The sequence below is a fragment of the Dipodomys merriami genome, unplaced genomic scaffold (genome assembly GCF_024711535.1).
Source record: "Dipodomys merriami isolate MVZ:Mamm:240054 unplaced genomic scaffold, mDipMer1.0.p SCAF_307, whole genome shotgun sequence".
Classification (NCBI taxonomy): Eukaryota; Metazoa; Chordata; class Mammalia; order Rodentia; family Heteromyidae; genus Dipodomys; species Dipodomys merriami.
Window position 1 is genome coordinate 1122736 of NW_027204571.1, and position 13805 is coordinate 1136540.

The 13805-nt window shown below is 51.0% G+C and overlaps 1 protein-coding gene across 1 annotated transcript; it reads left to right on the forward strand.

Moving 5' to 3' along the window:
* Window positions 1-3239: 3239 nt before the first annotated feature.
* On the forward strand, window positions 3240-11923 carry LOC138840945 (26S proteasome non-ATPase regulatory subunit 9-like). The gene is made up of 6 exons (XM_070041395.1): window positions 3240-3466; window positions 4288-4390; window positions 8022-8233; window positions 9851-9952; window positions 10428-10516; window positions 11549-11923. The coding sequence occupies exons 1-6, from the start codon at window positions 3299-3301 to the stop codon at window positions 11574-11576; spliced, it is 702 nt and encodes a 233-aa protein (XP_069897496.1). The 5' UTR covers window positions 3240-3298; the 3' UTR covers window positions 11577-11923.
* Window positions 11924-13805: the final 1882 nt, after the last annotated feature.

The window sequence follows — 13805 nt, forward strand, 5'->3', positions numbered from 1 at the left end:
CAACAAGAATCATTGTGATTGGCTCAAGGACGGCCACGTGACCAGAGCTGGCCAATGGGAGCTTGGCTTGGAGCTTGGTCTTGAGAAAGGTGCTGCCTCTAGTCTGCTGAGCTGGTTGCTCCATGTTATAGGAGCCGCGTCTGGGTTCGCCAGGGGAAAATGTGCTGTGGACAAAGCAGAGTCCTCTTGTCTTAGTAGTTTATTCTAGATGTGCTTCTGGATGAGCTAGGCGTTTTCCTTCCTGTGTAAACTACTTTGAAGTGGATTTCTGGATTTTGCAACCACGAGTCCTGGCAAATACAAGGGGAATAAGAACCCCACTATTGAATGAGCACTTACTACATTAGTTGGTGTGAGGGAAATGGTCTGATCTGGCAGGGAGGAATCGTTTATTATTGTTACTGTTTGGGTTTGCTGGCACTAAATAATAAAATGAAGAGACTTTGGCAGCTTTTATTAGTTCTTGTTTTTTTTGTTTTCTGTTTTTTTTTTCCTCTCTCTCAAAACAAGATGTCACTATGTAGGCCAGGTAGACCTGGAGCTCATAATCTTCTTGATTCAGCCTCCGGGAGCACTGAGATTATAGGCATACACTACCACACCTGCCTAGAATAATAATAATAATAAAAGACAGTGGTCCAGATTTGTTCCAAGGGCCATAATTTGCCTATTTCTGTCTTAGATAATCAGGGAAACAGCAGTCGAAACTTGGTTTGTAACATTTGCTCAATTCTGTGGCATTAAAAACTCCCTCCAGCCAATCTCAAGGTGCCCCTCTGCTTGGTTGCCTGAGGTTTAAGGGGGTAGGAGGTCCTAGATTGGGGGTGGGCCACAGAAGGAGAGGAGTGGCGGGGAGCCCGAGCAGTTGTCATGGTGTCCAAGCCCAGGGCACATCAAAGGGATTTTCGTCACTAGCTTCATCACTTGCGTAAGCCCAAGGCGAAATTACTCAAGACCGTGGATCTCTTCCAGTTCAAAGCTGCGTTCTTGCTGTCCAAAGTACCAGGGCCTGCGAACACCTCCCCACCTTTCAGTTTGGAGTGCTGACTTTCCTTGCCTCTGATTTGCTGAGTTGCTTTCAGTACATTGTTTAACCTCTCTGAACCCTCTATTTTCACCTTTCCAAATATTAAGGAGAGTTATTATAGGTCTCTTACCCAAAGAGAAGCCAGGTTCTCTTGGCTCACGCCTGTAATCCAAGCTATTGAGGAGGCTGAGATCTGAGGATCACTGTTCAAACCCAGCCCAGATAGAAAAGTCCACCAGACTGTTAACCTCCAATTAGCCACCAGAAAACCAGATGTAGAGCTGTGGGCTCAAATGGTAGAGCACCAGCCTTGAGCAAAAAAGCTTAAGGACAGTGCTCAGGCCGAGTTTAAACCCCAGTGCTGGCCCACATTCCCCCCCCCAAAAAAAGTCATGGATGTTTGGAAGAGGAAAACAATTCAGGCTCTATTGGATCTTGGTAGCTTCCTAAATCACAGGGCTTATTGGCCTGTCTGTAGCCATAACAGCTGAGATGAACCAAAACACCTGGAAAGGTAAAGGAGCAAAGATTGTTCCCTTGTAACCCTTCAAATAGTCAAACATTTGGAGACAAACAAGCGTCAATCCACATTGTTTGAGAGTACCCATTGCCTGGGACAGACAGGTAAACATGTGGATATGATCTCAAGTGGAAAGTGCAGCTTTGGGCAGGTCAGACTGTGACTTCTGGGCTGTGTGGCGGGTGGGTGGAGTATTGCCTGTGTACTGTGGGGAAGGGAGAGGGCATGGCGCTGGAAGTCTGAAAGCAAGCAGTGACCAGGTGGCCTTGAAGGCCAAGGGAAGAGCACTGGAAAAGCCATTGAAAGCTTTTAAGCAGTAAAATGACAATAGCACTCTTTAGAAAGGCTACTCTGTCTGCTGTGTAGCCTGGATTAATGGAGGCCAGTGCATAGGATGCTTCAATCAGGGCCAGATTGGGTGGCAGGGACAACAGCAGAGATGGAGTAGATGATGGATTTGAGAACTATAAAGGCCAAGGCAGTAGCTGGATCTAGTTTCTTCCAATAATCACAACCACATTTCCAAGGGTATAATGAATTAAAAACTACCTCTGGTTTCAGATGGCTCAGGTGGAACTGTGGTCCTGCTGATCTCAGTCTCTGGGGGAAGTAGGAGTACAGGAGTACTTATTTATTGTCATTGAATAAGGAGACTTCTCATGTAATTGCAATGGTATTGTCTTACTGAGGACATTTAATATCAATATCCTAAAACTGAACAGAGAGCCCACCTTTGTATCTCACCAGTTAGCCCAGTATCTCCTAAAACTTCAGTATTTTATTTAACAGATTCTGTATCAAATCAAGAAATGTTGCACAGGAAGAATACTATTTTTTAGGAAGAATATTAATTTTAAGAAAGAAATATTACTTTAAAAATGTAGGAAAGCCAGAACTGTGGTTCAAGTGGCAGTGTGCTGGTGAAAATGCTCAGGGACAGCTTCCAGACCCTGATTGATTGATTGCCTGTCCTGGGGCTTGAACTCAAGGCCTGGGTGCTGCTCCTGAACCTCTGTGCTCAAGGCTAGTGCTCTACCACTTGAGCCATGAGGTCAGGCCACTTCCAGCTTTTTTTCTGAGTAGTTTATTGGAGATAGAGTCTCGTGGACTTTCCTGCCTGGGATGGCTTCGAACAGCGACACACAGATCTCAGCCTCCTAAGTATCTAGGATGACATGCCTAAGAAACTGGCATCTGGCTAAGACCCTGACTTGTTATTGCCCGAGGACAGACTTTTTTTTAAAAAAGGCTAATTTACTTAAGGTCACAAATTGCAAAAAGAGGCCAAGCGGCAGGAGCTTGAGCCCAGGCTCACAGGTGTGAAGCGGGGTCAGAGGCCCGGGCGTCCCTCAAGGGCTTCGGAGATGTGAAGAACTGGATCGGAGGGCCCGGGACTAGTTCTGTAGCATTTACATAGCGCAGGTGCTGAGTAAATGTTTGCTGCGTGGAGGTGAAATGCACATGCGTCGGCCCCAGTCTGCTCATCCCCTAAATACAGCCTGTGTGCCGACGTGTAGGGGAGAGGCGCGGGTTTGAGGCATCCATTCCGACCACGTGCCTTAATGGGGCGGGGCTTCCGGTGGTCTCGCCCACCAATCACCGTCCGTCGCTCTGCCCCTCAGGCCCCGCCCTCCCCTCAGACCCCGTCCTTGCCTGCGCGTGCGCGCGCGCGCGCGGAGTGACTGTGGTGTTTTGGGCCGCGGGCGGAGCCGTATCAGCCGTCTCCGTGCGCGTCCGTAGCCCGGAAACGGATGGTCCGGGATACTAGGCCCGGTTCTACGATGTCGGATAAGGAAGCCAGGCCGAGCGAAGGCTCCTCGGGCGCCCGCGCGGCGACCGTCAGCGACATCCACGAGCTGATGCGCCGCAAGGAGGAGATCGAGGCGCAGATTAAGGCCAATTACGACGTGCTGGAGGGCGTGAGTGAGGCCCGGGCCCCGCGGGAGGACGCGGGGGGCGGGCAGGCTGCGGGGGGATGGGGGCAGGGAAGGGCATCCCGGATCCCTCCCGGGACCTGGGGCGCCACCGCACGTGCGGCCCCTGCCAGTAGCCCGAAGCGCGGGCCCAGGTGTCCAATTGCGTCCACACGCTCATCTCCAACGCACCAGCAAGAAATCCAGCAACGGAGCTGAGTGCTAGCCTTGAGTAGAAAAAGAAAAGCTCAGGGATAACGCCTGAGAACTAGCACCAAAGCAAAAAACAAACCAACGAAGCAAACTGGAAGTGGAGGTTTGGCTCAAGTAGTAGAGCACCAGTAATGAAAAGAAAAAGCCACAGGAGAGCAGGAGGTTCTGAGTTCAAGCCTCAGTCCTGGCACAAACAAAAAACCATGAAAGAGGGCTGGGAATGTGGCTTAGTGGTAGAGTGCTTGCCTAGCATGCAGGAGGCCTTGGATTCAACTCCTCAGTACACTACACAGAAAAAGTGGGAAGTGGCGCTGTGGCTAGAGAGCTAGCCTGAGCAAAAGAAGCTCAGGGACAGTGCCCAGGCCCTGAGTTCAAGCCCCAGGACAGGCAAAACAGCAAAACAAAATACCATGAAAGATATCAGATGAAAAGTCTCTCCCTCCCCCAGACAGGTGGTTATGAGAGCCTGGGTAAGGTGCGTCCTTTGTGGTCAATATGGGCAATATGGTTATTATTGTCCAGTTGATTATGATTGTAAGGAAAAGGGTCTCGGGAGGGGCATCTCAGGAACTATATGCCTGTGAAAGTTGTTTAGTTGTACGTCTTTTCTTCAGCAAAAAGGCGTTGGGATGGACGAGCCGCTGGTGGACTGTGAGGGCTACCCCCGGGCAGACGTGGACCTCTACCAAGTCCGCACAGCCAGACACAACATCATCTGTAAGTGGCCCTCGGGATGGGGGACTAAAGGCACACAAATAAATCACCAGCATCATCAGCCATGGTCTCTTCTTCCTTAACAGGATTATCATCCTGTCCTTGTTGAGGGACCGGACCAAGGAAGTGGGATAACCTCCACTGTACTTATGGTTTCCTTTTATCATTTTGTTTTAAGAATTTTACTTCACTGTGGAAACTTTCTTTGTACAGGGTGTGTGTGTGTGTGTCTGTGTCTGTGTCTGTGTCTGTGTCTGTGTTGATACTGTGACTTGATTTTAAAGCCTTGAATTTTTTTTTCTTTGCTGGTACTAGGGCTTGAACTCTGGGCCTGGGCATTCTCTGAGCTCCTTTTGCTCATGGCTAGCACTGTTCCATTTGATCCACAGTACCACTTCCAGCTTTTCCTGTGGTTAATTAGAGATAAGAATTTCACCGACTTTTCCCACCCAGGGCTGGCTTCTAATGGTGATCCTCAGATCTCAGCCTCCTGAGTAGCTAGGATTACAGGCGTGAGCCACCAGCGCCCAGCAAGGACTTGAACTTTCACTCATTTTTTTCCACTTATGGTTGGTACTCTATCACTTGAACCACACCTCCAGTCTGACATTTTGTTGGTTAATTAGAGATAAGTGTCTCACAGATTTGTCTGCCCAGCCTGGCTTGGAACTGTGATCCTCAGATCTCATCCTCCCAAATAGCTAGGATTATAGGTATGGCCACTGGTGCCCAGCTTGTGCCATTTTTGATAGTGCTTATTATGATATTTCCATTCATGTATATAATATGCTTTGATTATATTTACCCCCCACCCCTAACAACAGAAGCCTAGTTTGTTCACAGTTCTCATGAAATCCATTATTTATGTGTTTGTTAGGAAGTAGGCTTGATTCTTGAAGATGATGACCTGACTATAGTCATTTAAACATAAAAAGGCTAAAGGGTCCTTTGGTAGAGGTATTTGGAGGTAAGGGAGCATAGGGTGGCGAGCAGAAAGCCAGGCCCTATATTTGTCTTCGGAGTCACCAGCCTGTGGTCCAGTCAGGAAGAGCAAAGAAGAAGGCAGGAAAGCAAGAGTTCCTGCAACCTCCTTTGAGGATTTGCTGTCAGTCCTACCCCCTGCCTGAGTGAGTGGGTGCTGTCCTCTCATTGGCCCTCCTACCATGAGTGAATGGGTGCTGTCCTCTCATTGGCCCTCCTCCTGCCAGCAAAGCCAGAGCACTACTCCACTGGGGGCACATCACTGGCCTCAGTTTATTTGTGAGGAAGGAACTAGCAGAGAGTAGAAGTTAGGTAAGTGTTAGGTTTTTGTTTCTATTGTCACAAATGACCACCGACTTCTTGGCTTAAAACCACATAAATTGATGATCTTAACTGATGTGGAGGTGAGAAGTCATGGGGGAAAGGCGTGTCTCACTGGGCTAAATTCAGGGGGTCAGCAGGATGGCTACTTCTGGGGGCTGAAAGGGAGCACCCCCTCCCTTGTCTCGCCCAGCTTCTGGCTGCCTGCAGGGCCTGGCTTTTGGCCATCTTCTGCCTGCAAAGCCAGTAATTACATCTCTCCAATCACTAATTCTGCCATCTCCTCTCTTCTCTCACCTTCCTGCCTTCCTCTTCTGCTTCCCACTCCAAGATTTTGGGAAAAGAAGCACTTTATTTTTACCTGAAAACAACTAGGAAAGTGGTGTGTGGTGGTGGTGCACTCTTGTAATCCCAGCCTTCAAGGAGTTGATGCAAGTAAACAGCGAGCTCCAAGCCAGCCTGGCTTAACTAGCAACACAACGCCCTCCTGGGTTTTAAAAAAGCAAAAGTAAAACACATGTCAAAAACCAAAGAAACCAATAGGAAGGTACAAAGAAAGGGAACGCCATGGAAAGATGGCCAGGCTCGAGGGGAGTTTGGGGTCTTTTTCCAAACCTGTGCTCACCAGGCTGATTTGTAATTGGTAGCACACCCCTTCCTCCCCCCCCAACCCCCCGCAGCCTGAGGGGAGCTGGGCTAGGCTGGGGCAGGCACTGATATTATTTTTCTCCAAATACTTAGCTTGATGTTCCTGCACCATTTATGTAATAGTCCATTCTTTCCAACTAATTGGAAATGCTAGCAGCTTTACATAGTGTTCGAGTGTTTTTGTGTGTGTGGTGCTGGGGATGAAACCTAGGGCCTCACCCATGCTGAGTGTGGGGTTTACTGCTGAGCTACACCGGAGCCCCCAGACCAAGGTTTTACTGTGCTTGGCTCTATTTCTGAACTTTCCACATTGTTCAACTGCTCTGTTCTTTGGGTGCTAATAACATCTTGCCTTAACCTTTCTTATAAGAATCTGGGGGCTGGGAAAGTGGCTCAGTGGTAGAACACTTGCCTTGCATGCATGAGGCCCTGGGTTTGATTCCTCAGTACCACATAAGCAGAAAAAAAAAAGTCGAAAGTGGCGCTGTGGCTCAAGGGGTAGAGTGCTTGCCTTGAGCTGAAGAGCTGAGGGACAGCGCCCAGGCCCAGAGTTCAGGCCCCACGACCGACCAAAAAAAAAAAAATTCTGCCTGGGAAGTCTTCATGATGGGACTTTTGAAAAATGATTGTTGCAAAGTTATGTTTTTGGAAGACTTTTTTTTTTCCGAACAAAAGATCCGATGTACCTTGTCACCTTGTACCGGATTTCCTCTGAATATAGTTTATATAACTATGGTTGCATTTGTTACAACTGCAAAAAAAAAATTATTTATTTTGGTACTGGGACTGGGGCATAAACTCAGGGCCTGGGAACTGTCCCTTAGCAGTTTTGCTCCTGGCTGGTGCTTTCCCCTTGAGCCACAGCTCCACTTCTGGTTTTTTGTTGGTGATAAAAAATCTTAAGGAGTTTTTTTGCCAGGGTTGGTTTCAAACCGCAGTCCTCAAATCTTAGCCTCCTGAGTGGTTATGATTACAAGCGTGAGCCACTGGTACCTGGCTCGGGCAAAATGTTTCCATTAAAATTAAAATGTCATCAAAATCCCAGTTGGTTTGCTGGACTGGCTTGCACTGAGACTTGTGGGACTGGAATTGTGGCTCACACATCGTATTAGCCTTCAGTGCTGAAAAAACTGTATTTCACCTAAAGCTCTCCAATTGCTAGTGTTTCTAGAAAAAAAATAAAGAGCTTGACAATACTGGCTTTGCTTCCCAGGTGAGTGAGTGTCAAGGGCCTGTTCTGGGGTCCCCGTAGCTAATTCTGTTCCTTTCCAGACTGCCTAAAGCCAGGCATCATTTTTCCCTTCTAGAAATCTAAGAGGCACTGGAGATCTTTCTCAGTGCCCAGCCTGTGTCCTCCTTTGTTTGCGTATCGTCTTGCCCCTGTGTGCCTTCGAGTTGCGGCTGGACAGATCCTGACTTCCGCTTACCCCCCCCCCCCCCCCAGCATCAGCCAGGGCAAGAAAACGCTGATGTTCTCCATCGGCCAGCCGGGGCCTCCGCCGCGGGGTCTCACACTGGTCGTCGGCTGGTGAGCGTAGTGACCCACTCTGTAGCGGCTCTCCTTGCTAGCCAGCAAGCTGCAGGAGACAGGCTGTCTGTCTTGGTCACAGATCTGTCCTTCCAGAGCCGGCGCAGGTGCCTCATGACTGTCACTGCCTCCTGGCCCTTGTTTTTCCTCCCCCAGGCCTGCAGAACGATCACAAGGCGGTGATGAAGCAAGTAGAGGAAGCCCTGCACCAGCTGCATGCGCGTGACAAGGAGAAGCAGGCCCGCGACAGGGCTGAGGCCCGCCAAGAGGCCCTGAGCCGCGGCCACAGCCACAGCCACAGCCACAGCCTTCCCCAGGCCTTCGCCAAAGTCAACAGCGTCAGCCCGGGATCCCCCGCCAGCACCGCGGTAGTCCTGCCTTGGGGAGCTTTGGGCTGGGTGGGCGGAGCTGTGGGGAGCCACTCCCACTGTCTCTGTGTTGAGAGTTCTTTTTCTCCTTCTGCAAACACTGGCCAAGGCCTGCTGTGTGCACTCTACCACTTGAGCCACAGCTCCATGTCTGGATTTTTGTGGTAAATTAGAAATGAGACTCTCAGACTTTTCCTGCCTGGGCTGACTTTGAACCGTAATCCTCAGATCTCAGCCTTTTTTTTTTTTTTTTAATTGGTCACGGGGCCCGAAGTTGGCCTGAGCACTGTCCCTCAGTTCTTCAGCTCAAGGCTAGTGCTCTAACACTTGAGATATGCCACCATTTCTGGCTTTTTCTGCTTATGTGGTGCTGAGGAATCGAACCCAGGGCCCCATGCATGCAAATGGTAGAGTGCTTACTCTACCACTGAGCCACCTTCCCAGCCCCAGATCTCAGCCTCTTGAGTAGCTAGGATTATAGACAGGAGCCACCAGCGCCTGGCTTCAGACCTTGTTTTTTTTTGGGTCCAGTTGTGGGGCCTGAATTCTGGGCCTGGGCGCTGTCCCTCAGCTCTTCAGCTCAAGGCTAGCACTCTACCACTTGAGCCACAGCGCCACTTCCGGCTTTTTTCTTTTTTCTTATGTGGTGCTGAGGAATCGAACCCAGGGCCTCATGCATGCAAGGCAAGCGCTCTACCACTGAGCCACCTTCCCAGCCCCAAGACCTTGTTTTTTTATCTGTCAGTAAATGGGCACTTGATAGTTCCCACCTTATGGCGATTATGAATAATCCTGTGTGGGAGCTTGTCTAAACATAGCCCCACACCACCCTCTCGGATGGCATTGACCTTCCCCCGTTTAACCCATGAGGAAAAGCCTCCCAGACTTAAGATGACCTGTGTCAGAACACACAGCTCTGGGTCATGATTGCTCCCCATGGTTAAATGATCACTGAGATCACAGACTGAGTAAGGCACACTTACGCTCGGCTTCACGCCAGCTGCACAAGCTGCATCTGCACAATGCTGCACAGTAGGCCATGTCCAAGGGGTAATGAGGGGTGGTGGATGTTCTGGCATGACAAAAAGAGGGGCACACCCCCTCTAGTTGTCCTGGCGCCTGTGGCTACTTGCTGAGGGGCTTCCAGGGCAAATGTTCGTGGGGCCTGAACTCTGGGCCTGGGTGCCGTTCCCGAGCTCTTCAGCTCAAGGCTAATGCTCCCCCACTTCAGCCACAGTGCCACTTCCAGCTTTTTGTGCTTATGTGGTGCTGAAGAATCGAACCCAGGGCCTCATGCATGCAAGGCAAGCACTCTACCACTGAGCCACCTTCCCAGCCCCAAATGTCTAAATTTTGAGCCCTAACAAATGGGGCTGTGCCGGTCTGCCTCCTGCCTTTGCAGCTGGGTGGGGACCCCAAAAAGCAGCCCTTGGATTTTCCCATCTTCCCCACCAGCCACGCCTGCCACTTCCAGTATATGATGCTCTGTGCTCCCGCCACGCTTCCCTGCAGGAAATAAGCTCCTCACTTGGATGTTAAGTTGGATATTGAAGGCCAGAATCACCTGGGGCAGACTTGACCTCTCGCCTGGGTTTTCATTTCCTCTCCTCTCTTTAGGGTCTGCAAGTGGATGACGAGATTGTGGAGTTTGGCTCTGTGAACCCCCAGAACTTCCAGTCGCTCCACAACATCAGCAGTGTGGTGCAGCACAGTGAGGGGGTGCGTGGGGTCCCCCGGGCTTTCCCTGGTAGACACGGGCTGGCTTGGGGTGGCTCACGGTTCTAGGATTGGAAATCCATGGTCAGAGTCTGAATTATGCTTGAAATTCAAATCAGTTTGCTAAGGGCATCTCAGCATTTTATTTTTTTTATTTTATTTTATTTTTTTTTGTCGGTCATGGGGCTTGAACTCTGGGCCTGGGCGCTGTCCTTCAGCTCTTCAGCTCAAGGCGAGCGCTCTACCACTTGAGCTACAGCGCCACTTCCGGTTTTCTGGTGGTTTATTAGAGATAGGAGTCTCACGGTCTCTCCTGCCTGGGCTGGCTTTGAACCGCGATCCTCAGATCTCAGCCTCCTGAGTAGCTAGGATTACAGGCGTGAGCCACCAGCGCCCGGCCATCTCAGCATTTTAACCCAAACCCTTTGAATATTATGTTGAACATCATGTTGACACTGAAATGATCTTTTCTTTTCAGAAACCCCTGAATGTGACTGTGATCCGTCGAGGTGAGAAGCACCAGCTCAGGCTTGTCCCATCTCGCTGGACGGGAAGAGGACTGCTGGGGTAAAGTATCAGCATCATTCTTTTTGTTTTTGGTCAGTCATGGGGCTTGAACTCAGGACCTGGGTGCTGTCCCTGAGCTTTTTTGCTCAAGTTTAGTGCTCTACCACTTTGAGCCACAGCTCCACTTCCAGTTTTTGAGTGGTGAGTTGGAGATAAGAGTTATCACGGGGACCCCAAGCCCAGAGTTCGACAAAAAAAGCCCCACGACCGACAAAAAAAAAAAAAAAAAGAATATCGCGGGGACTTTTCTGCCCAGGCTGGCTTCGAACCGTGATCCTCAGATCTCAGCTTCCTGAGTAGCCACTGGCACCTGGCTCAGCTTCATTCTTTGTTCAGGCAAACTGCAGTGTCAGTGGACTAAGTTAGACAGAGCTGGGGGTGAGTCATAGGAGTACCCCTTCCCCCTCCTCCCCAACGGGCATAACTGGAGATAAATACTTGTGTTAGGAATAAAGCTCAGGTCAAAGAGGCCAAGGAAGCCCTGGATTCTCCTAAGAGACTCTTTTCCTCTCTTTAAAGCAGTTGCTTTAAAAAAAAAAAAAAAAAAAAAGGGGGACTGGGAAGGTGGCCCAGTGGTAGACTGCTTGCCTTGCATGCATGATGTCCTGGGTTCGATTCCTCAGCACCACATAAGCAAAAAGCCGGAAGTGGCGCTGTGGCTCAAGTGGTAGAGCACTAGCCTTGAGCTGAAGAGCTGAGGGACAGCGCCCAGGCCCAGAGTTCAGGCCCCACGACCGGACCCAAAAAAAAAAAAAGGTATTGGGGATTGAACCCAGGACTGCATATGCCAGCCAAGTGCTGAATGATTGAGCTACATTCTCAGCCAACTCTACCTGAGCATTTGTGTTAGGAGAAAGGAAAGATGCTGGGTTTATGAGCATGGGAAACCAAGGCAAGAGGATTGTGAGTTCAGTGCCAGCCTGAGACCATTTCCCTCCCCTCCCAAAATAAAATAAAATAAAAACCAGAGAGGGTGGCGGCTCATCCTCCTGAGGCCCCGCTGCGGCTAAGCCTCGGCTGCTTTCCTTCCAGCTGCAACATCGTTCCTCTGCAGAGATGACGCCTGGAACGGCCGCAGGAAGCCGCTGCAGCCCGGCCTCACTGGGGCCCGGGGGCATCTCGTTCTCTTCAGCCCCTGAAGAGAGTGGAAGGGGCTGGCAGCCTGCCTGGACATGGAGGTGGTGTGGTCGCAGGGCCGGGCCTCCCAGTGTAACCTCAGATGAAGGCATTGTGAAAATGTCATCTGTGTTTGTCTCTTTTACATGTTGGGTCCCAGCCCTGCATAGAATTCTCTAGATTCCTGGCAGGTGACTGGGAGTTATTCTTGCAGGTGCTGATCAGACTTTATTTTTTGAGGATATTTTTTTTTCTTCAAATAAACCCTGTTTTGCCGTGCTGGTAAGACCATCTTAGCGCCAAAGTTGAATTTCTGAAGAACCTCTCAAGCCAGAGCCAGGTTGTGATTTCTGAAAAGAAAATTGGGCAAAAAAAAAAACAAACCCCAGCATCTGTGCTGTCGTCACGATCCTTCCCTTCTCTCTCTCTTCCTTTCCTTTCCCTTTCTTTTTCCTTCCCTTCTTCCCCCTCCCTCCCTGTCTTTTTCTTTCTTCCTGCTTCCTTCTCTCTTCCCTCTCTTCTTCCCGCCCTCCCTGCCTTCTTTCCCCTCTCTCTTCGTTCTTCTCTTTTTTCTTTTTCTTTCTGCAGTGCTGGGAAGTGCTCAGCCCCGGCCCTGCCCTCAGCCACTGAAGGCGGCATTTCAATAGCACCTCTCTATTCACCGGAGCAGTGCTGCTCTCAAGGCAGGAAGAGCTAAATAGTTATTGTATCCTCAGAAGTTGGGCCTCCCCTGCCACCGTAGCTCTCTTTGGAGAAAGGAGAAAGCAAGGAAGCCTCCCAGCTCACCCACCGTGAAACTCTCCCACCAGAGAGCACAAAGTCTAGAATTCATTTCTAGAATTAAACAAACAAAAAAAAAACTCCTGAAAATTAGCTTCTAATTTGACTTTTTGGTATTCTGTGGTTTGTACTCAGGGCCTTGCACTTGCTAGGTAGGTGCTTTACCACTTGAGCCATGCCTCCATTCCCTAATTTGACTTTTGTAACTGAACCTGCCAGAGATACCCGGAGATGTGAACTCCAGTGTGTGTGCTCCATGTTGCTGATAGAAACAAAGTGTTTACAGACCCAGCCTCCTGAAATGCTGCTGCTGCTTCCGCTTGTTTTACACTGCACTTTGTTTTACCATCTTTTTTGGAGCTCAAGGCTAGCGCTCTATCACTTGAGCCACAGTGCTCATTTCTGGCTTTTTCTGTGCATGTGCTACTGAGGAATCAAACACTACCGCTGAGCCACCTTCCCAGCCCTGTGTAACCATTTGATGGTGGTAAAATGGGTTTAGTGATTCCTAGAGAGTCCCTGTCCGCCCTTCCTCTCTTCCTGGCACCCCGCTGTACTTGAGCCACTTGTTTGCTTCTGTTTTGGAGGAGATGTGGCGTCTTCCACCAAGAAGGCCCGTGTCCCTGCGGTCTGGGTTTGCTCAGCGCGGGTGCAGACAGCGCCTGCCCCATGGCGTGCTTGCCGGTGTGGGCTTCTGGGTGCCGGCTCTGCCCTCCACCCAGAGCCTTGCCGTGTCCCCGCCACACAGCCTCGCGTCTTCTCTTGTAGCCACAGACCTGCTTGCACCAGTGTTGCCCAGTGGAAAATCCCAAGTATTTTCCAGGCTCTCTTTGCAAGCCTTAGACTATAATAAAACAACTTGGACGTCCACTTCACCCCTCTTTTCTCTTTGGTCTCTACACTCAGGAGTCCATTTAGCAGCATCCCGGGCTTGGTGGGGGAGCCCGGGAGCCCCTTACGCTCGCTCATGAAAGATGATGGCGGCCTGGCCTTGTGCACCAGGGCCTGGCTGGGCTCCGCAGGCCTCGGCGGCTCCCCTGTGACTCCGTGCTGCCGCCCCAGCCCGCAGGGGGCGCGCTGGCCCGCAGGGGGCATCCCGGCCCGCAGGGGGCACGCCGGGGGCACGCCGGCCCGCAGGGGCATCCCGGCCCGCAGGGGGCCCGCAGGGGGCGCGCTGGCCCGCAGGGGGCATCCCGGCCCGCAGGGGGCACGCCGGGGGCACGCCGTCCTGCAGGGGCATCCCGGCCCGCAGGGGGTGCCCCGGCCCGCAGGGGCGCGCGGTCCTGCAGGGGGCCCGCAGGGGACGCACTGGCCCGCAGGGGGCGCGCGTACACACACACCGCCCCCTCATTCTTGCTTTACGGCTGGAGGTCGGGGCGCAGCAGCGGTTGCC

Bases quoted from the DNA above. Each gene is read 5' to 3' on its own strand.
- LOC138840945 (XM_070041395.1), top strand. From the start codon at position 3,299: ATGGTCCGGGATACTAGGCCCGGTTCTACGATGTCGGATAAGGAAGCC. The intron at 4,391-8,021 runs GTAAGTGGCCCT...TTCCTCCCCCAG, and splicing joins AGCCAGACACAACATCATCT to GCCTGCAGAACGATCACAAG. The intron at 8,234-9,850 runs GTAGTCCTGCCT...TCCTCTCTTTAG, and splicing joins GATCCCCCGCCAGCACCGCG to GGTCTGCAAGTGGATGACGA.